General features: G+C 36.9%; 1 protein-coding gene and 1 pseudogene across 1 annotated transcript in view; both read left to right on the forward strand.

Annotated features, from left to right (window-relative positions):
• CCDC57 (coiled-coil domain containing 57) overlaps nt 1-23,595 on the forward strand; it is a 288,612-nt gene that overhangs the window by 106,022 nt on the left and 158,995 nt on the right. The window contains exons 7-8 of the mRNA XM_044674503.1: nt 21,120-21,278; nt 23,003-23,165. Of these exons, the coding sequence (XP_044530438.1) occupies nt 21,120-21,278; nt 23,003-23,165 (322 nt within the window). The remainder of the gene's footprint in view (nt 1-21,119; nt 21,279-23,002; nt 23,166-23,595) is intronic.
• On the forward strand, nt 1,616-3,674 carry LOC123244570 (annotated as a pseudogene).

Consider the following 23,595-nt stretch of genomic DNA (forward strand, 5'->3'; position numbering starts at 1 on the left):
GATGCAGAGCGAAAGGAGCAGAGCCAGAAGAACACTGTACACAGAGACTGATATACTGTGGTAAAATTGAATGTAATGGACCTCTGTACCAGCAGCAATACAATGACCCAGGACAATTCTGAGGGATTTATGGTAAAGACGCTACCCACATTCAGAGGAAGGACTGCAGGAGAGGAAACATATAAGAAAAACAACTGCTTGAACGCATGGGTCGGGGTGGACATGACTGAGGGTGTAGACTCGAAACTACCACACCAAAGCAACTACCAACAATTTGGAAATTGGTCTTGTTCAAGGACACATGACAAAACTAGTGGAAACGCGCATCGGCCAAGGGTGGGGAGGCCCGGGGGGGGGGGGTTGAAGGGGAAAGGTGGAGCATGAATCATGTAACCATGTCAAAAATGAATATTAATAAATGTTAAAAAAAAAAAAAAGAAAATAACAACTATACATATCCCTTCCATATTGTGACTTTCCCTGTTGAGGGTATCACAGATCAGCATAAGAAATTAAATGAGAATTTTGGGAGAGAAGCTACAGATAACACACAAAGGCCAGCATATGACACAGAAAAAGTTTAGAAACTATGACCCACTATCAAGCTATAAAACTATAGTTTAGCTTATGACCAAATACTTAACCCACATTTTACAAGGTACTATAAAAATCCAATAAAAGGAGAAAAATTTCAGACTTTTCCTCTGATACAAAGGGAGGGCCAAAAAATTTTACACAGATTTTCCAGATTGCAGGGATGCTGCACCCCTAACCCCTGTAATATGGAAAGGATGCCTATACTTATTTAGAAAATGGGAACTTAAAATGGAGTTCCTCATGTGAAATGAATAGGAGTTTAGAAAATTTAGTTATGATAGATCTTTGGAAAATATTGAATAAAAATAGAAAGGAGCTTATCTTCTCAGCTATGATGGCTTCACAGATACTGACCATCTATTAGGACATAAAGACCTTGGATACAAATGCAAAAAAAAAGCAGAAATATTAAACATCTTTTATAGACCACAATGCATTAAGAATTATATTTAATAAAGGGCCACCGATGAAATGATGAAAAATTAATTGGAGACTAAAAGTCCTAAGAAATGGGTTTATTTCCTGAAAAAATTAACAATATTATAAAGAAAAAATTGAATTAAGAAATAAAACTGACCTATCTATATTTTCAGAATCAGTGCCGATAAAGATGAAGTAGACTGAAGAAAAGTACATAGAACATTGGCAAAAAACCCTGAGCATTTAATATTTTTCTAATTATTTAGATCTATCTTTATTTGGTACACTGTCCAGAAACAATATTTGCTGTTGATATGATTATTTATTTAGAGAATCCTAGGGAGTCAACTAAAAAACCAAATGAAACAATGAACAACATTAGCAAAGTTGCAGGATATAAGATAAACTTACACAAATCATTAATATTTTTGTATAGTACCAACAAAAGTAAACCGCAATAAATAGAATTTGCGTTTAAAGCAATTACAGAAAGTATAAAATACTTGGGAGTCTATCTGCCAAAACACACATTGGAACTATGAACACAATTATAAAACAAAATATATACAAAAAAAGATAGATCTAAATAATTGGAAAAATGTTAAATGCTCATGGGTAAGTCAAAGTAATGTAATGAAAATTAAAATAATAAATTAATTTACTTGTTCAGTGCTATACCAGTAAACAATCAAAAAAGCAAATGATTCTCTTTTTAGACCTGAGAATAATAATAAATTCATCTAGAAGAACAAAAAGTAAAGAATCTTAAGGGAGAAAAATGAATCTCAAGGGAAATAATGAGGAGGAAAGTTGATAGGAAGGGGACCTAGAAGTACTGGATTTCCATCTATCATACAGATTACTAATCATCAAAACAATTTGATGCTGCCTCCTGGCACCCTTGGTTCTCTTCATCACCTACTCCTCCCTTTTTTCTGTTCAGTACCAGCCCTGCCACTATTACCTACTTTTCCAAAGCTGCCTCCTGGGGCCTAGCCGCAAGCTTTTTCCAGGATGGCTATAATGGACTTGGTCACAAGGCTTTTTCAATCATTTCAAGGTGAGACTGTATCATAAGCAGTCAAAAAGGCAGGTATTGGTATTGACTTGTATATAACTAACCCCTGTGTAAGTATAATGGAGGGGAAACAAGTAAAGGTGTTAGAGAATGTTAAAGGTACCAGAACTCCTTTCTCCCCATCCAAACTAGCCCTATCTAACACTAACCCAAACAGCAAGTTCTCTGCCACCAAGCACCTCATTGATCTTCAGTTTGATGATCTTAATATGGAGAGGCATTCTTTGAAAACTGTATGTTCATCTATTGGTGACACCTATAAAGAAACTAATGGAAAGTTGTATTCTCCAAGTCAGTTAATGCTGATGGAAGGAGACTACAGAAAGGTACCTAGGACATTGGCAAAAAATACAATTAGACTAAATTATTGCTATGTATGACTTAAGATGGTGGAACTCTTGATATTTCTATGCTGAATATTCAGAAAGGCATATTTGGGATGATATCCACCAGTGGGGATATTTTCCTAGGTGCTAAAGACTTTGGCTAGGCCTTGCTCCAGCACATTGGATAGAATTCAAGAGAGACACAGGGCTCAGTCTGACCAAAGGCAGCATGGCTCTTCAGCAAGTACAGAAGCCTGTTGAGAAGGTTAAGTGTGAGCTTTCTTCGGTTCAGACTGACATCAGCTTATCATATTTGACTATGGTTACTTCTGAACCCAAGTGCTTAAGTATAAAGCTGCTCCAACCTTTGTTTGAAGAGATTGTCACTAATCTCATCAGGAGGACATCACAGAAGGCCATGCAAGATGGTGAAGTCGGCAAAAATGACATTTGAGAAATTACCTTAGTCGGTGGCATGGCAGATTCTCAAGGATCAGCAGACAGAGGATTTGTTTGACCAGGCCAGGCTATTGGAGCTCAGATGTGTTACAGCTGGATGTCATCCCCCTTTCTCTGCACATTGAGACATTAGAAGGAATCTTAACCAGACTAATTGATAGAAGCACAACTATTCTGTTGAAGAAGAGCTAGGTGTTTACTGTAGTTACTTAATGGTCAGAGACAAGTGGAAATTAAAGTGTGTGTGTGGGGGGGAGGGCTTCAAATAATAGATTTCTAGGACTGTTTACTTTGATGGGAATTCCACCAGCATTGTGCAGAGTTTCACAGATTGGAATCACATTTGACAATGATGCTAATGAGATTGTACATTTTTCTGCAAAAGATAAAGGCATAAGATGTGAACAACAGATTGTGATTCAGCCTTCTAGTTGGTTAAGCAAAAATAACATTGAGAAGCTGGTTAAGAATTAACAAAGAACTATTCTGAGAAAGAATGTTTAGAAGCTGTCAACATGGTGGAAGGGATTATTCATGTTACAGAAAAATGGAAGAATTCAAAGACCAGATGATTGCAACAAACTAAATGAAAATCTCTAAAATGAGAGAGCTCTTGGCTTGCAAAGATAGTTAAAACAGGAGAAAATATCAGGCAGGCAGCATCTACTCTCCAAGAAACATCATTAAAGGTCTTTGAAATGACATATAAATAGATGGTATCTGAGCAAGAAGACTTTGAAAGTTTTGCTGTGGGAGAAAAGAAGGAAGATTAGAGAAAAAGAAGCCATACATAATGTCACCTGTTGACCTTGATTGGAGCAGAAATCAGGAAAACATTTCTGAAGCTTGAGACAGAGGGGCATGGGGACCTTCCTGAATAGACATGGGAAAACTTTTGTCATACTGTTTTTCCAGTATGCTGTATGTAATTTCCTTAATGTGAACATATTGTCTAATTATCACATAATGGGTGATTCAGACAATACAAAGTTCTGAATATTATTTCTCATCTTCAGGAATTTGTTGATTTTATAAAGACAACACAATTGTTTGCAACTGTGACTAAACTTCCAAAGAATGAACCAAAACCACTTCACAAAATTGAGAATAAGGGACCATAATCCTTACAAGACTCAGTTAGGGAAAGGTCTTCCTAGTTAGCTATGTACTGATCATACCATGTTTGCTGGATTTCCTTATCAATAGTCCACACAGGGCCAGCTGCTTTACTAGAGGAGAAAATAGATTGAAAGAGGTGATTATACTTTGTTTTATCTAGAATTATTTCTGAATCAAGGTGATTAATTAATGAGACTTTTCAACTTGCCTAAAGCATCCAATTCCCTCCACCTTCTAGATTTTTATTTGGGTACCTACTTCCTTGGTAATTATTATTTTGATCCATTTTGGATTTTTAAAGAAAAATATGAAAAGAAAAAAATTTGGTACTAGTTAATAGAAGAAATCCATCAGTGGAACTTTTTATGTACACCATATGAAGAAGCAAAAGGGCACAGTAGCTTAATATTTGATAAACTCAAAGTTTCCAACTATTTTCCCAAAGCAAAAAATCACTATTTGATAAAAAAAAAACTACTAGATTATAGTATATGAATGCGACGTGTAGCAATCCAGGTATACATTAATTGTAATATTATTTTAAGAGTGCTCAAAAACTGACTCTTGTATTGCTTATGATTGATTTCTGTAACCCTGAGTTAAATTGAACCTCAACCTTGCCAAATTCCTAACCCTTCCCTAAGGCTACACTCCTGAAGTTATCTTAGTCTCCTTATTTTACCTAAAATAATCAATTAACATATCTATCAAACAACTGTAGATGCCTTAGACCATATTGAACTCCTAATCTGGGTAAGTCTTAGAATCCTGCAGTTTGTATCTCATGATGATTACCTCATAATGTTAATGTATCAGACCACTTGGTTCTCCCCTTCCCCCCTATACTGTTGTAATCCCAATAAAAGTAGCTATATGGCAGTTGAGTAAGAAGCTCTTGCCCACCAGGGCTTACTCCCTATCTGACTACCTTATGCCAGAACTTTCCATGTCTGTGTGTCTTTATTCTCGCCTTATGTTCTCTTTCCATTGGTCCTTAACCCGTAACCCATTTTCACTCAGTCCTTGGGTTCCCCTTTCTGTGTGTCCTACCCACTAGGAATCTTCATGGAGCTGCTGGACGGCTCCAGTGATGGAATATGCTTTAAAATGCTTTAAAAATGAGAAACAGTTTCAGAGAAACTTAGAAAGACTTATATTAACTTATATAAACAGAATGAAGTCAGCAGAACAGAAGAATAATTTATACAATAACAAGAATATTATAAGGACACGTGACTTTGAAAGATTAAAAAAAAACTCTTGTTAATGCAATGACCAAATATAATCTGAGAGGACTCGTGATGAAAACACCTGACAGAGAGGTGATAGATTCAGGAGTACAGATTAAAACATATTTTTTTGGACATGGATAATGCCAGAATTTATTCTCCTTGATGATACATATTTGTTACAAGAGTTTTCTTTTTCTTTTTTTTCTATGTGAAGACAGGAGACCTCAGGGAGAGAAGGGTATATGATTTAGACATAAAGGATGATACTATAAGTAAGTTAGGGGAACATAGAATAGTTTACCTATCAGATCTATGGAGAAGGGAAGAATTTATGACCAAACAAAAGATAGAGAAGTTTAGAAGATATAAAATAAATAATCTTGACTATATTAAATTAGAAAGCTTTTATACAAACAAAACTAGTGGAAACAAGATTAGAAGGGAAACAACAGACTGGGAAATTTTTTTATAACAAATTTCTCTGATAAAGGACTCATTTCTCAAATATATAAGACTATAAAGCCATTCCCTAATTGACAAATAGTCAAAGCATATGAACAAGCAGTTTTCAGTTGAAGAAATCAAAGCTATCAATAATATGAACATAATGTTCTAAATCACTCTTAATCAGAGAAATGCAAATTAAAACAACTCAGAAGTACCACCTCATACCTTTCAGATTGGCCAGTATGACAGTAAAGGAAAGTGGCAAAATTGGATCACTGTTGCATTGTTGGTGGAGTTGTGAACTGATCAAGTTGTTCTGGAGGGCAACTTGGGACTATACTTAAAGGCTATAAAACAATGCATATTCTTTGATCCAGTAATACCACTACTAGGTCTGTATCCCAAAGCAACTTAAAAAGCAGGAGAAGGACCTACTTGTACAAAAATATTTATAGCAGCTCTTTTTTGTGGTGGCAAAGAATTGGAAATTGAGGGGATATCCATCGGTTGGGTAATGGCTGAACAAAATGTGGTATATGATGGTGATGGAATATTATTGTGCTATAAGAAATGAGGAACAAGATGATTTCAGAGTGAGCTGGAACGACACACATGAACTGATACAGAGTGAAATACGCAGTACCATTGTACACAATAACAGCAATATTGTACAGTGATCAACTATGAAAAAACTACTCTCAGAAATACAATGATTAAGGACAATTCTGAAGGACATCTGACAAAAAATGCTTTCCACCTCTAGAGAAAGAAATGTTGGAGTTGGAATGCTGATCAAAGCATACAATTTTTCACTTTAGTTTATTTGAGTTTTTATTTGGGGATATGGGCTTTACATAATTATTCTTTTACAAAAATTAACAGTATGGAAAAATGTTTTTCATGATAATAAATGCATAACCCAGATCAAATTGCTTACCATCTGCAGCAAGGAAGAGAAAAAGCAGGGAGGAGAGACAATTAGGAAAATGTAACTTCAGAAAAATTATATGGAAAATTGTTATTATTTGTAATTGGTAAAATAAAATGTCTTTACAAAAAAATTAACATAACTTTTTATAAAGGCAAAGAACTAGAAACTAACTTACAGGGGTAATTATCAATTGGGAAATAGCCAAACAAATTAGGATATTTACATGTAATGGAATACTATTGCGATGTAAGAAATGATGGAAGATCTTGTTTTAGAAAATCTAGGAAGACTTATATAAATGAATGCAAAATGAAGTGACGACAACCAGGAAAACACTTTATACTATAATAACAATATGGACAGGTTATTTTATATAATAAGCAAAGAAGGAGTCCTACCAAATTCCTTTTATGACACAAATATGATAGTGATTTCAAAGCCAGGTAGATCAAAAACAAAGAAAGAAAATTATAGACCAATCTCCTTAATGAACATAGATGCAAAAATCTTAAATAGAATACTAGCAAAAAGACTCCAGGGCAGCTGGGTAGCTCAGTGGAGTGAGAGTCAGGCCTAGAGACAGGAGGTCCTAGGTTCAAACCCGGCCTCAGCCACTTCCCAGCTGTGTGACCCTGGGCAAGTCACTTGACCCCCATTGCCCACCCTTACCACTCTTCCACCTATGCGACAATACACCGAAATTAAGGGTTTAAAAAAAAAAAAAGACTCCAGTGAGTGATCAAGAGGGTTATTATCCATCATGATCAGGTGGGACTTATATCAGGAATGCAAGGATGGTTCGACAATAGAAAAACCATCCACCTAAATGACCATATCAACAAGCAAACCAACAAAAACCACATGATTATCTCAATAGATGCTGAAAAAGCCTTTGACAAAATACAACACCCATTCCTACTGAAAACACTAGAAAGTATAGGAATAGAAGGTCCTTTCATAAAAATAATAACAGTACCTATCTTAAACCATCAACAAACATCATCTGCAATAGGAATAAATTAGAAGCCTTTCCAATAAGATCAGGTGTGAAACAAGGATGCCCATTATCACCTCTATTATTTAACACTGTACTAGAAACACTAGCAGTAGCAATTAGAGAAGAAAAAGAAATTGAAGGTATTAAAATAGGCAATGAGGAGACTAAGCTATCAATCTTTGCAGATGATATGATGGTCTACTTAAACAATCCTAGAGAATCAACTAAAAAGCTTGTAGAAATAATCAACAACTTTAGCAAAGTTGCAGGATACAAAATAAATGCACATAAATCATCAGCATTTCTATATATTTCCAACACATCACAGCAGCAAGAGGTAGAAAGAGAAACACCATTTAAAATCACCCTAGACAATATAAAATACTTAGGAATCTATCTACCAAAACAAACACAGGAATTATATGAACATAACTACAAAACACTTTCCAAACAATTAAAACTAGATCTAAACAATTGGAGTGTTCATGGGTAGGACGAGCTAACATAATAAAAATGACCATTCTACCCAAATTAATTTACTTATTTAGTGCCATACCTATCAAACTTTTTTACTGAATTAGAAAAAACTATAACAAAGTTTATTTGGAAGAACAAAAGATCAAGAATATCAAGGGAAATAATGAAAAAAAATGTGAAGGAAGGGGGCCTAACAGTACCAGATATTAAACTATACTATAAAGCAGTAGTCATCAAAACAATATGGTACTGGCTAAGAGATAGAAGGGAGGATCAGTGGAATAGACTTGGGGTAAGTGACATCAGCAAAACAGTGTATGATAAACCCAAAGAGCCCAACTTTTGGGACAAAAATCCACTATTTGACAAAAACTGCTGGGAAAATTGGAAAACAATATGGGAGAGATTAGGTTTAGATCAACATCTCACACCCTACACCAAGATAAATTCAGAATGGGTGAGTGACTTGAATATAAAGGAAACTGTAAGTAAATTAGGTGAACACAGAATAGTATACTTGTCAGATCTCTGGGGAAGGAAAGATTTTAAAACCAAGCAAGAGTTAGAAAAAAATTACAAAATGTAAAATGAATAATTTTGATTATATTAAATTAAAAAGTTTTTGTACAAACAAAAACAATGCAATCAAAATCAGAAGGGAAACAACAAACTGGGAAAAAATCTTTATAACAAAAAATTCTGACAGAGGTCTAATTACTCAAATATACAAGGAGCTAAATCAATTGTATAAAAAATCAAGCAATTCCCCAATTGATAAATGGGCAAGGGACATTTTCAGATAAAGAAATCAAAAATATCAATAAGCACATGAGAAAGTGTTCTAAATCTCTATTAATTAGAGAAATGCAAATCAAAACAACTCTGAGGTAATCAATAATATGGAAATAGGTCTTGATTGATGACACAAGTTAAAACCAGTGGAAATGCTCATCTTCTATCTCAGGGGTAGGTGGGGGAGGGGAGAGGACTTAAGAGGTGAAGGGGAAAGTAAGAACATGAATCATGTAACCATAGCAAATTTTTCTAAAAAAAAAAAAAGCTATTAGGACAATGGAAAGGAAAAAAATATATAACAACAATATAAAAACAAACAACTTCGAAAGAATTAGGAGCTATACTTGGGAAGAACTTGTTGGAAATAATACATAGAAAATGAGCAGAACCAAAAGAATAATTTATACTCTGACAATATTGTAAAAAGGAACAATTCTGAAAGACTTAAGAATTCTGATTTATTCAGTGATCAGCCATGATTCAAGAGGACTAGTGATGAAGAATACTGTGATTGAGCATCAAAAACAAATGGTGCAACTTTGCTAACTAAGGCCTATATCCATTTGGAACTTATCTGTTGCATGATCTCTGTTTTTTAACCAATAATATATTGTTTAGATGATTACTGTTTTATGGTATATGCCAAGATTTGATACTGCTAAGCCCCTTCTCTTATTTTTTTCATTTTTTCCTTTTAAATTCTTGACCTTTTATATTTTCAAGATGAATTTAATTCTTTTTCTAGCTCCATGAAGTAATTCTTTATTAGTTTGATTGATGTGGTACTGATGTGGCACTGAATAAGTAATTAATTTTATTAGTATTACTATTTTTTCTTTAGTAGTTTGATATATTACTAAATAAATAAGTTAATTTTGTTTAATATTACCATTTTCATCATATTAGCTTGATCCATGAGAAGTTAATATTTCTTCACTTATTTAGGTCTGTTTATATTTGTAAGGAGTGTTTTGGAGTTACATCTATATAGTTCCTCTGTATACATTGATAGGTATATTTCTAAGTATTTTATAATTAATCAAGCAATCAGTAAGCATTAAGTACCTACTACATTCCAGACAATGGGCTTAACACTGGGAATATAAAAAGAGGCAAAAGACAGTCCTTGCCCTTAAGGAGTTTAAAATCTAATGAAGGAGACCACACACATATGTACAGAGAAAGCTATTTAGAAAATAAATAGAATAATAAAGGGAAGGCACTAGAATTAAGAGGGGTTGGGGAAGGCTTCCAGTAAAATGTGTGGTTTTAGTTTAAACTTAACTAAAGGGAGATCATTAAGTTGAACAGAGGAGGAGAATGTTTCAAGCATGGCAGACAGCCAGAGGGAAGTTCTGGTAACAGAGACAGAGTAGCTAGTTTGTGGAAAAGCCAAGAGGCTAATGTCACTAGATTTAAGAGTATATTTCGGTGAGTCAAGTATAACAGACTGGAAAGTTAGGAGGGAACTAGGTTATGAAGAACTTTCAGTGCCAAGCACAACACTTTGTATTTGTTCTTGCAGGCAGTAGGGAGCCACTGGAGTTTATTGAGCACAAGAATGACATGATCAAACCTGTACTTTTGGAAAATCACTTTAGTGGTAGAATAGAGGATGGATTGGAGGAGGGGGGAGACTTGAGCAAACAGACCTGCCAGCAGGCTATTAAATTAATCCAGGCAGGAGGTGATGAGAGGCTACACTGGAGGGGTAGTAATGTCACAGAGGAGAAGGGGCATATTTGAGAGATGTTACAATGGTAAAATTGGCAGGTCTTGGCAATAGATTGGATATAGAGGGAAAGAGGGTAAAGATTCCAGGATAGGTTGCCAGCCTGAGGATTAGGAAGATGTTATTGCCTCTTCAATAATAAGGAAGATTGTGTGGGGTTGGGGGCTTGAGAGGGAAAGATAAGTTCTATTTTGGGCATGTTGAGTTTAGGATGCTTACTGGACATCCAGGTTGAGATGTCTGAAAAGTAGTTGGAGATGCAAGATTAGAAGTCAGCAGAGAGTTTGGGGCAGGATAAGTAAATTTGAGATTTGAAAATCAACAGCATAGAGATGGTAATTAAATCCATAGGAGCATGAGAAGTTACTAAGGGAAAATGTAAAGAAGAAGAGAAGTAGTCCCAGGATAGAACCCTATGGGGGCAACTAGGGTTAGGGAGTATGATCTGGAATAGGATCAAGCAAAGGTGACAGAGAAAGAGTAGTCAGATAAGTAGGAAGAGAACTAGGAGAATATGGTGTCCTGAGAACTGAGAGAGAAGAGTTTCAAGGAGAGAGTGATCAGTGGTATCAAAGGCTGCAGTGTTATGCCTGGAGAAGTATCCCAATAAATGAGTCTTGAACCAACAATGCAATATGCAAAGGGACTTTATTGTCTAGCTCGAACTAGGGTCTCCCACCTAAAGTTGGTGAGTGACCCCGAGCTGCACCTGGGCTTGAGTTTTTATGGAGTACTAGTCAGAATGGAACAGGGTAGAGGAATGTCCTTAGGTTAGGACATCTTGTAGATAAGGGGAATGTCCTAAGGTAGATAAGGTGAATTCCTGAGGGGAAGAGATCAAAGGGAGAAGGGGAAGGTCTTCAGGGTAGATAAGGTCAGTCCCTGGAGACTGGGGGTCTGCAAGGTTGGGATTCTTGTGGATAATTCTATTTCACCATAATGTCATATAAGGGTCGGGCCCATAATGTCATACAGGGGTCAGGATTTTTAATTCTGACTCTTTCTAGGTTCCACATTCCCCACTTCTGGAGTTGGATCATAAAGAAATCATTCTTAAATGTCATTACAATCGGATGGTATCAGAGAGATAGCTCCGTACAGTTGCTGAAGGACTATAAGCTATACAATGTTGATAGGATCTATGACAAAGGTCACAAAGGAATTTTCCTGCCTATAGTTTGCCTGAAAACCTTTTCACTATGGGAGTACAATGTTCTATGCTGTCTCCCGGGCACAATGTCCCACAATGTCCCATGCAGTCTCCCCTCTCCCCCACTTCTGAACATCTAAGGGAAGAGGGCTGATGGTTTCAATCTTCTGTAGCTTCTTCAAGCTGATAAGGGGCGTAGAATCTCTGAGAGGGGGAGCAGGAGGAGGAGGAGCTGTGGGCACAAGGTCTTCAGGGGTGTCTCTGCAGCAAATGCCAGGGTCCTGAAGGCTCAGAGAACAGGACTGTTTCCCCAGACTGGCAGACTTGTCACAAGGGAGAGCATCCATTTCTAAGGCAGAAGGATAGAACCTAGGACTGGGGCAAAAACTAGGACACCAGATACAAAGAGAGAAAATTAGCACAATAGAAACTGATATTAAACACTAACATTTGGGTATCTTAGCCAACAGATTTTATCCCCAGAAATCATCCTCTGACAAGAATTGAACCTTTTAGGAAATTTGATCTCTAAGTTGTTTGCAGAGTTGGCATGTGATGTTTCTATTAAAGAATACCCTTTTGCAAAGCCCACATTAATATGGCATCTATAACTACTTGAATAACAACACTTTACAGATAAATTTCTTTATCCCAGATTCTGGAGGAAATCCAGAAAGCTCTGGGTTATTTCCAGGGTCAAGATCCAAACTTCAGTTGTGGTAAATTAAGGCTGCAAGCTATAAGTCATCTATCACTAAACTTCACCTACTTCTCAAAGTATGTTCCCTAACAATTTGATAATTTTCAATTATTAACTTAATAGGTTGTTTGGGGAGATGGAAACATTAATTTACAACTTGCATTAAGTGCTGATTATGGGAACTTTCTCCAAAAAGGGAAGGCAGAGGGGGAAAACTTTTCCTCATGTCCCAAGGGACACATAGTGAGGGGCTCCATGTACAGGCCAAAGCTGTTACTGGCTCATGCCATATGTATAGGCCAAAGCTGTCACTGGCTCATGCCATCCTTGTGTCACTCAAGGATTAGTAGCCTAGATGGTCAGAAGAGGTCCAGTCCAGGTTGAGCCCTAGAATTGCCTCTCTAACCATGACAGAACATTCTCTGTCTTTTGCAATATATCATCATTGGATCCCAGAAGCCTTCTCCTTCCTTAAAGACAAATCTTTCCCATTACAGCTCAGAGAAATTCTGCTAAGCAGCAGTCTTGAAACAATTTCCATACCCTCAAACAAGCCTTTCACATCCCTACCAGGCTGATCAATCAGTTATTCTTACATATTTTGGCAATAATTAACATATCACACTTTAGTCACAAAACCTGAATTAAAGAACAGGAGTGTTGGATTGAGTAGCTCCACAGTAAATATAAATCAGAGCTATTATCGTCTCCTGTACCTGGATCATCTGAAAGACTAAGACAACTCAGACAGGAATCTCTTCAGTGTAACTTTCAAGAGAATTCCAGAATCATTTGTGATTTTCCCAACACCATATACACTAATTTTAGAAATTATTCCTAGTTCAAGGATCCAATTATAAGAGTAGAACATCTATCTATTCTTTTTCACCTCACTATCTGTTCTCTTTCATCTCTCCTCTCTCCTTCCTCTCTCTTTTCCCCTCAAACCCTCAGCTTAAAAGCAGAGCACAACTTCCATTTACCCATAAGGAATCTGAATATTCAGGACATTCAAGTCTCTCTTCTGTATTCCAACACAACATACCTCTTCACCTTCTCTAGGTAACCATCACAAAAATAAACATACCATTTGGTATCCCTTGAAATGCTAATCAATAACTCCCAAGAATTGAGACACTGCACCTTTAGCATAGTGCTCATCAATTATAAGATTCAGTTCATAGTACAAATTGGTAAACTGAGGTAACCACTGAGGAGTGAACAAAACCTATGGTACAGTCAGGTTGACAATGAGCTTTTGCTTACATTCAAACAATACTTAAAATACATGTTTTAGCAACAATTTATGTAAAAATCATATTTAAAGGAATATCACAAAGCATGTATAGTATTACAGGGTCTATTTCCAAGATTTGAAACCTTTTAAGCACTGTAAACCTTAAAGCAAGCCTTTTGACAAGCAGGCTACTTATCTATTTTTAAAACCAGGAAGTCAAATATAATAATAAAGTTAGTCAACTTTAATACACTGAGATGAAAAACCATTTGTGATACTTTTTTTTAACCCCCCCAAAAAAACCATTTATGATCAATTTAAACACTTAAACCTATTATATTTTTAAACTTCTTATGATGGGAGGATAGATAAGGATGGAAAACAGTCTTCTTGAGATTAACATGGGCTTTGTGCAAAGATGGCAGAGATCCTGCACCCCCCAACCCAGGCATGCCATGGACAGGGAAACTCCCTTCCCCTGTAACAAAAGAGATACACCTTCGGCCACACCTTGATAGCCTAAGCCCAAAGGATCCCAGACAGATCCTCCACTCACCTAATGCCCGAGTGCAAGGAGTCATGTCCACACTTTTGAAAAGGGGGGTTGGGGGGCAACCCCTGACAGTTGCTTCACTCATGCTGCCACGCCATGCCACAGAGGACAACCCCCCAGGGTTGCTCCACCCATGCTATCCCTCTGGCCACCAATCCCATCTTAGCAATAAATCTTTCTCACTTCTAAACTAAGCCTGGAGTCCTCTCATTCCAGAGAAGAGCCTCCCTGCCACCCCCAACCCAGGGGCTCACCATTTGCATCTTTATAACAACTATACTGCTAAAAATTAAAAACCCTGTTTTACAAGATATACGTGACTTTTCCATCAACTTTTACTTGCTTGAACATCTCCTTAAACCCTCAAGTATACAATTAAAATATACTAATCTTTAAACTCTTTAAGATCTTACTTATGTACTGTGTTGCTATATCAGTTCCTAAGTATCAACGTGGAACAATTAAAAGTATTTCTCTCTTTCCTTCCTGTTTGCTTGTGAGCAATTTACCCTAAGACTGCCTGGCTTGATTTAGGTTTTTATGACTTAAATCTTGTCTCTTATCTCTCTTTAACAAATGAGATAATCACAATTTAAAATTTTGCATGTATCAAAGCTTTCATAATAAATTATTCTTCATGAATTTTAGTTTGAACTCCACAGCTTCTAAATAACTTCAAGTCCTTTAGTAATCTTTCAGTATGTAAACAACTGAATTGCAAAGCATTCATTCTTATTCCTTTCAAACCTCTGTTTAAAACAGGAATCCTTATATCAAACCCTATTAGATCCTGGGCTGGTCAAATTTCCCTTGCTAATTTCATACAGTTTGCACATCATATATCCTTAACCTATTCAGGTGGAAAACTTAATTCTCTTTATAGTCCAAATGCATACATATTTTGTATTCATTCATCATTGTTTTCTAGCAATTTGAGTCTGAATATATGTTAATCTCTAGATCACAGATTCCTTCTTATACACTATACACATTTAAAACAAAACAAAACAAAACAAAAAAACCAAAAACCAAAAACCCTTCCCTTCCCTTTTGGAGTCAGTACTGTGTATTGGCTCTCAGGCAGAAGAGTGGTAAGGGTAGGCAATGGGGGTCAAGTGACTTGCCCAGGGTCACACAGCTGGGAAGTGTCTGTGGGAAGTTTGAGCCTAGGACCTCCCAGTCTCTAGGCCTGGCTCTCAATCCACTGAGCTACCCAGCTGCCTCCCTGTATACATTTTTAAAAACAATTCATACAACTCTTAGTCAAAACAACACTGTTTAGAAATTCCATCTTTTGCAAAATACCCAATTCTTAGTACCTGTATTATTAAAACCCATGCATAGATTAACCATTTAAAAAAAAAACAACTTCTTGGGTGTCATATGATTACTTGTTGCTAGTTCTGACAGCACATACATTTGAAAAATCCCAAGTTTAAATTCTAGAATAAGTTCTCAATAATAACATTACAACTTTATCTGAATGACTTATTTACATTTACAAAGTAGAAACCAAGGCTTAACAAACTTCTAACCATGATTTTTTGTGCTCAACAGAATCTGGTTAATATTTCTCATTTGCCTGACAGTTACCACAATAAATAAAATTACATTGTACCATATCAAAAATCATTAGCAATCTTCAACCCTTAAAATCAAATTTTAAGTAAAAAATGCTTCTAATTGTGGAGTAAAACCTCCCTTTTCTGCTCTGAATTTTTTCTCTTTTTCGCACCTTTGTGGGCCCATCCAAAGGAAGAAAGAGGAAAAAATCATTGAACAGATACTTGCTTTTGTCCTCTGCTGAGGATTTTTGACTGTGGGAAGTTCAATCTTCAAACTCCCCCCTTTTCTTTCTTTCTTTCTTTTTTTTAATGTCCAATTTAAGAATACATAGAGACAAGACTGTGACAAAGACAATAGTAAACAGAAACATACAACTTTGTGACAAGGAAAAAAATCAGTGCTTTAGAAAGATCCATGATTAAAAAGAAATATTTGCAGTGACAAAATTGCTATCTGCTCCAGTGGGAGTTTGGAGGTGAGCTGGTCTTAAGGCTGATTGGATTTCTTAAGAAAAGAACTTTTAAATCCCCTTCCTATTCAGATTTTAAGTCTGCTACTAAAGCAGGCACAGCCTCTCCAGTACTAAGGTCTGGGAGGTTTGAAATGTAGATGGGGAGATTGCAGAACAGCCACTGGGAAAGAAATTCCCCTTTGTTAAGAAGCATCTGACACTCTTTCCCCTTCCTTTGTTTAATCAAAATTAAGTGGACAAAAAAAAAACAATCCAAAGCAGACTAGACAATTAGGACAAAAGACAATCAAGACAAACACCCAACTGTATATTCACTCACCCTTCCACCTGCCTTCTTTCCCAGAGCATCCACTGGTATAATTTCAACTTGCCAGGGGGTCTCTCGACCCACCAAGCTGGGGTTCCAAACCCACCAGGTACCTGTCCAGGGGCCTCCAACACCCCAGTCCAGGGCCTCCAACACCGGAAAGTTCCTTTTCAAATCTCGGGGACCCTATCCCCGGGCAAGGGCCTCCAACCCCTGCAAGTTCCTCCTTAAATCTCGGGGATCTTATCCCCAGGCAAAGCTTATACTGGGGACTCCAGCCCCACAAGGTACCTTTTTAAATTTCTGGCCAGTCAAGTTGTAGGTCTCCCCCCGTCGAGACACCCGTGCCTGGCAGAGCTCCTTTCTCTTCCTTTGAAGGGAACATGCTTGGAGAGCCTGTTAGGGTTCTGGATTGGCAATAGGCTTTTCCTTACCCCACGAACCTACAAGACCCTCCGGCAGAGCTCCCCTCTCCCTTCAGCTTTACCAGGAACATTTTCAGAGGGTCGGTCTGTGTTCTGGCTCGGCATAGGGCAAGCCAGCCACTTAGCCTTACACCATGAACCTCCAAGACCTCTTCCCTCGTCCCTGGCACAAGCCATGGATTTGGAGCCCACCAGACCCAAGCAGCCTCGGCAGCAAGGATCCTAGGGGAATTCCCAATTAGTCCCACTGCTGGTCAGAACTCAATTATTTTTGTGGGATCCCGGACGAGCCCCCATATGTTATGCCCGGAGAAGTATCCCAATAAATGAGTCTTGAACCAACAATGCAATATGCAAAGGGACTTTATTGTCTAGCTCGAGCTAGGGTCTCCCACCTAAAGTTGGTGAGTGACCCCGAGCTGCACCTGGGCTTGAGTTTTTATGGAGTACTAGTCAGAATGGAACAGGGTAGAGGAATGTCCTTAGGTTAGGACATCTTGTAGATAAGGGGAATGTCCTAAGGTAGATAAGGTGAATTCCTGAGGGGAAGAGATCAAAGGGAGAAGGGGAAGGTCTTCAGGGTAGATAAGGTCAGTCCCTGGAGACTGGGGGTCTGCAAGGTTGGGATTCTTGTGGATAATTCTATTTCACCATAATGTCATATAAGGGTCGGGCCCATAATGTCATACAGGGGTCAGGATTTTTAATTCTGACTCTTTCTAGGTTCCATAGCAGAAATGGCAAGGAGAATGAGGATTTGAAAAAGACTATTGGATTTGGCAGCTAAGAAGTTAATAGTAATTTTGGAGAGAGTAGGGTTGTTTTTAAGGTTTTATTTATTTGTAAATATTACATGATTCATATTCTCTCCTTCCCCTATTCCCTGCCCCCTTCCCAGAGCTGATAAGCAATTTGGAGAGAGTAGTTAGAAACTGGATTTGGGAGAGAAAGGGAAGAGATTTGGGAGAGAAAAGGTGGAGGCACCTTTTGGGGTTTAGGTTCAAAGGTTAGAAGAGATATAGCACGATTGTTAGCAGAGATAGAAGGATCAAGTGAGAGTTTTTTTTCAGGAAGGTAGAGATGTGGGCTTGTTTGTAGTCTGTAGAGCAGGGGTCGGCAACGTATGACTCTCGAACCATATCTGGCTTTTTTGAGGGCCAGATATGGCTCTTTCTGCAGGAGCCATAAAGTCAATTTTTTTTTCAGGCGCTATTACAGGAGCGCGCACTGTGAGCACTGTACGGCTCTCACGAAATTACATTTTAAAAAATGTGGTGTTTATGGCTCTCATGGCCAAAAAGGTTGCTGACCCCTGCTGTAGAAAATGAACCAGTAGACAAGGAGAGGTTGAAAATTAGTGATAGAATGGAGATTACAGAGAGGGCAGTCTGTTAGAAGAAACAAAGATAGAATGAGACCACTTGAATAAGTAGAGAGGTTAGCCTTGGTAAAGAGTAAAGCCACTTTGTCATGTGAGGTTGGGATGAAGGAAGAGAGACAGTGGCAGAAGGCATCTAAATGGTAAGGAAGAGAGGAGAATAGGGAGTTCATGGCAAATTAATTCAATTTTTTCTATAAAATATGAGGCAAGATTATCAACTGAGAGAGTAGGAAGAAGGAGCACCATGGAAGGTTTGAAAATGAATAAAAAGGTTTAGAAAAAACACTCTAGAGAGTGGGATAGTGAGTTGATAAGAGAGGTAAGATTGTCTAATAGTGTAAGAGTCCAATTGAAGTTTTAACATAAATTTGTAGTGGGCCCAGTCAGAATGGTTGAGTGATTTTCCCTATTTTTGTTTAGCAGCATGTGTATGAGAGTGAAGGCAGAGGGTGGTGGGAGTGATCCAAGACTGAGACTTGGCAGGTGATATGAGTCAATTAACTTTCCTAGGTCTCATTTTCTTCATCTTGCTACAAGAGGTCCAGGAATTGAAGCGGAGAAGGGTAGACTGAATGGCCTTTGAGAAATTACATATTCTTTTTAATAGCTCCAAACCTTTCTGTGAAACAAATGTCCTTTCATCTTTTTACAATACAGAGAAAAGAACACTCACTCCTGAGTAAGAGAGTCTACCTTGATACTTATTCACTTGTATGCATTTGAAAAGGCAATTATCCTCTTCTAGCCTTTGTTACCTCATCTGCAAAATGAAGAGGTTGAATGTGATAGCCTCTAAGGTCCTTTCCAGCTTTAACTAAGAACCTTTGGATAGACATTCTTTAAGGTGCATCCTTTCCAGTTATATATCTGTGGTCCTTTGAAAACTATGATTATTACTACCAAATGAAACATAAAACAAAGAGATTTTTTGACCAGGAAAAGTTTTCCCCATTGTCATGAAGGAAATCCACTGCAGAGTTAAGTCAAAGAGTATATTTCCTCAAAGGAATAACAAAGGTAAGCAAATTTTTTCCTTTAGTTAACAGTACATGCTCAATCTCCATCATTTCTCCTAGAATTTCCTACTTTTTATTCCTTTGGAATCTTATATATTTCCTGGAAACTTTCAGGTCACTGTACTGTTGAGGGATTCCACTGAATCCTGTTTTAGTATCTTCTGTTTGTACAATGCTGAATTTTCCTTTCATCTAGACAAGGAAGTCTCAGTTCTCATTGGAGAGTAGATTATCAATTTATTCTGTAGTTTTCAGGTTTAAAGAGTTGCCTGGGGCACTGAGAGATTAAATGACTTGTCTAGCATCACTTATCTAGTATGTGTCAGAAGCCATACTTGAATTTAAATCTTTTGGATTTTGTGGGAGAGATTGGGTCTAGATCAACATCTCACACTCTATACCAAGATAAACTCAGAATGGGTGAATGACTTGAATATAAAGAAGGAAACAATAAGTAAATTTGGTGAGCACAGAATAGTATACTTGTCAGATCTCAGGGAAAGGAAAGATTTTAAAACCAAGCAAGAGTTAGAAAAAAATACAAAATGTAAAATAAATAATTTTGACTACATTAAACTAAAAAGGTTTTATACAGACAAAACCAATGTTACCAAAATTAGAAGGGAAGCAACAAATTGGGAAAAAAATGTTTATAACAAAAAACTCAGACAAAGGTCTAATTACTCAAATATACAAGGAGCTAAATAAATTGTACAAAAAAATCAAACCATCCCCCAATTGATAAATGGGCAAGGGACATGAATAGGCAATTTTTAGATAAAGAAATCAAAAGTATCAATAAGCACATGAGAAAGTGTTCTAAATCTCTAATAATTAGAGAAATGCAAATCAAAACAACTCTGAGGTATCACCGCACACCTAGCAGACTGGCTGAAATGACAGCAAGAGAGAGTAATGAATGTTGGAGAGGATGTGGCAAAATTGGGACATTAATGCATTGCTGGTGGAGTTGTGAACTGATCCAACCATTCTGGATGGCAATTTGGAACTATACCCAAAGGGCTTTAAAAGAATTATCTGCCTTTTGATCCAGCCACAGCTCTGCCTGGTTTATACCCAAAGAGATAATAAGGAAAAAGACTTGTACAAAAATATTTATAGCCACGCTCTTTGTGGTGGCAAAAAATTGGAAAATGAGAGGATGTCTTTTGATTGGAGAATGGCTGAACAAATTGTGGTATCTGTTGGTGATGGAATATTATTGTGCTCAAAGGAATAAAGAACTGGAAGAATTCCATGTGAACTGGAATGACCTCCAGGAATTGATGCAGAGTGAAAGGAGCAGATCCAGGAGAACATTGTGCACAGAGACTGATACACTGTGGTACAATTCCAACTATCAATAATATGGAATTAGGTCTTAATGATACATGTAAAACCCAGTGGTATTGTGCGTCAGCTAAGGGGGTTTTGGGAGCTTTGGGGGAGAGGGAAAGAACATGAAACATGTAACTATGGGAAAATATTCAAAATAAAAATTTAATAAATAAATAAATAAATAAATAAATGTTTTGGATTCTAGGGCCAGCTATCCACTAGACCATATTACCTCTCATTAGGACTTGTTATATATCATAATTGTGTTTGTGTGTATACATATTTATAATATGTATTAATATATAATTATTAGTTTTACCTATATATATTCACATACACATTTAAAAAAAATTTTTTTTGGTAGGCTTCAAGAAGATGCGGCAGCAATGAAATCTGCCTGGGATGCTCAGATTGCACAAATATCCAAGGAAACTATTTCCAGAGACCTTCAGATTCATATATTACAAGAAGAGGAAGTGAAGCTGAAGGCACAACTAGCCAGGTTCCAGCAGGACATTGAAAGGTAAAAACAAAACAAACAAACAAAAAAACCCTACAAATATAGCTATTTGTACTAATAATCAGGGAGATATACAGAGAGATGAGGATGTTTTTGATCATTCTTTTTCAAGGGGATTTAAATTTAATTAGTGAAAAGAGCTCTTGACTTAAGTTAGGCTTGAAGTTCTGGTATGGCACTACCATTTAATATTAGTATCTGTTCTTGAGCATCAGTTTCTTCATCTCTAAAGTAAAAATGATACCTACCCATAGGGTTGTGTGAGAATTAAATAAAATAATAGGTTTTTGTGGGTCTAAATTTTGTGACTTGGGGAATTCTGAAAACACCAATGCTTATTAACATTTTATCTTTGACTTTTTTTGTTGCTAATTCCTTTATTTCCCTTATCTCTCCTCTATCCCTTACACTTAAAATCTAGACAGATAACTTTTTTATAAGCATAGAAAGTTTGGACCCTGTTGAAGGAAAAATATTAATACTTACATTATACTCTATAATTTAGGCACAAAGCTACCAGAAATAATTTAGTTTAATATTTATCTGTATCCAAGTCATTTCTAGCTTGGAAACAGATACCTAAAATAATATAACTTCTCATGCCTTCTAATTTGAGTCTGCCCGCAAAAGATTTCAGGTAACATAAGGATCTTGAACAAGGAAAAGATATCTTAAAATACAATATTTGTTAAAATCTAGATTTAAGCAACCAAATCACTAAATTCATTTTTCCTAGACCACTCCCCTCTTTTCCATTTCATGCCTTTCAAGTTAAGAAAGCATTATGATGTGGCAAATTGAGTGTTAGGTTATAAATCAGAAAAATGGAGTTTGTCAATCAGTTCTGTCCCTTTTAAGTTGTGTTTAAGTTAACTTCCCTCAGTTTCCTTAGCTATAAAATAGAAATCATAATACTTATACTTTCCCCTCTATTGAGATGTGTGATGGAAAATGTTACATAAATGTGAATTTTTCATGTATAAGTTATAGGTTAATCCTGGTTATAGCTGAATACCTAGACTCCATGTCACTTGTATCCTTATACTTCCACACTTACCTTATACATTTTGAATTTGGGACCATCCTTTAGTATCCATTGTGTAATAAGCAGCCCCTTCCCTTACACCCTAGCCTCTAGCTATGATTCCTTTCCCAAGGTTGATTGTAAATCCCATCCTTACCAGTGTAATGTCAATCATCTTCCCCAGCCCCTGGATCTTCAAATGGTATATAAGTTCCCCAATTTCCTTTGTTCCTTGGAGCCATCATCTAGCGCGGTGTCACTCCCAGAGGGTCAGGGAGCAGAGCGAAGCAGTGTTCAATCCTTGGATTCTGCATAAGGCACAGCTCTGCATAAGAGGACTAAGTAGCCCTGTTCCCCCTTTCCCTTGATTAAAGAGTGGCTTTATGGCTTATTTAATAGTTCTGTGTTTTTTTTTTGTTAATATTATATAATAAGGAGGATTAAGAAAGTCTTCTTGAAATAGATATTTGAAATGGGCTTTGAAGGATAAGCAGGGTTTCAGTAGATGGAAATAATAGAGAATAGGGATTTCAGGTTGAGGGATTTCAATGTGTATTTGGAGACTAACAAATAATACAATTTGGCTATAGTAGTATGCACACATTGAGAATAGTAGAGAGATAAATGTGAATCTTTTCTGCATTTTGGTCCTCTTTTATCAGGTTTTCTGGGAGAAAAAATATTCACCCTTCCCCTATTTTAGGTACAAACAGCAGCTGTCTCTAGCAATGGAACGGGAGCAGATCCTAGAACGTGACAAGGTACAGGTAGAACTGGACTGGCAAAGTCGCTGTGAAAATGCTGAAAGGAACCAGTATGAGAAATCAGAGGATTTGATACAGGGCTTAACAACAGCCAGAAACCAGGTAGGTTGTACCAAGCCATATTATCATGCAGCCTTCTGAAATTTATATCAAGTGGGAATTTCTAAACTATATTTACAAGAGCTGGCAAAGGTATGCTACAGTGATATGTAAGGGAAAGATTCTCTTTTCTCTTTTTAAAGTGGAAGTGAAGTGCATAAGAGAGAGAAGAGGGATAGATAGAGAATTCTATCTCTAGTTCCCAAAGTTTCACTTAACTTTTATGACTAAATCCCTTAAAATCCATTTTCAGCAGAAATTTCATTGTATTTGAAATATTAATATTTCCAAGTTTAGTTTTTTGTCTATAGTAATGATATCTGAATGAATAAGCAAAACTTTTTCTTTAGCCTGTCTCTCTGTGACAGCCATTTTCTGCAGATGAAAAAACATCTCACTAGGTATCCTAACAGTAGAAGGGAGAACTATTTTG

This window comes from Gracilinanus agilis, chromosome 4 (genome assembly GCF_016433145.1).
Source record: "Gracilinanus agilis isolate LMUSP501 chromosome 4, AgileGrace, whole genome shotgun sequence".
NCBI classification, from domain to species: Eukaryota; Metazoa; Chordata; class Mammalia; order Didelphimorphia; family Didelphidae; genus Gracilinanus; species Gracilinanus agilis.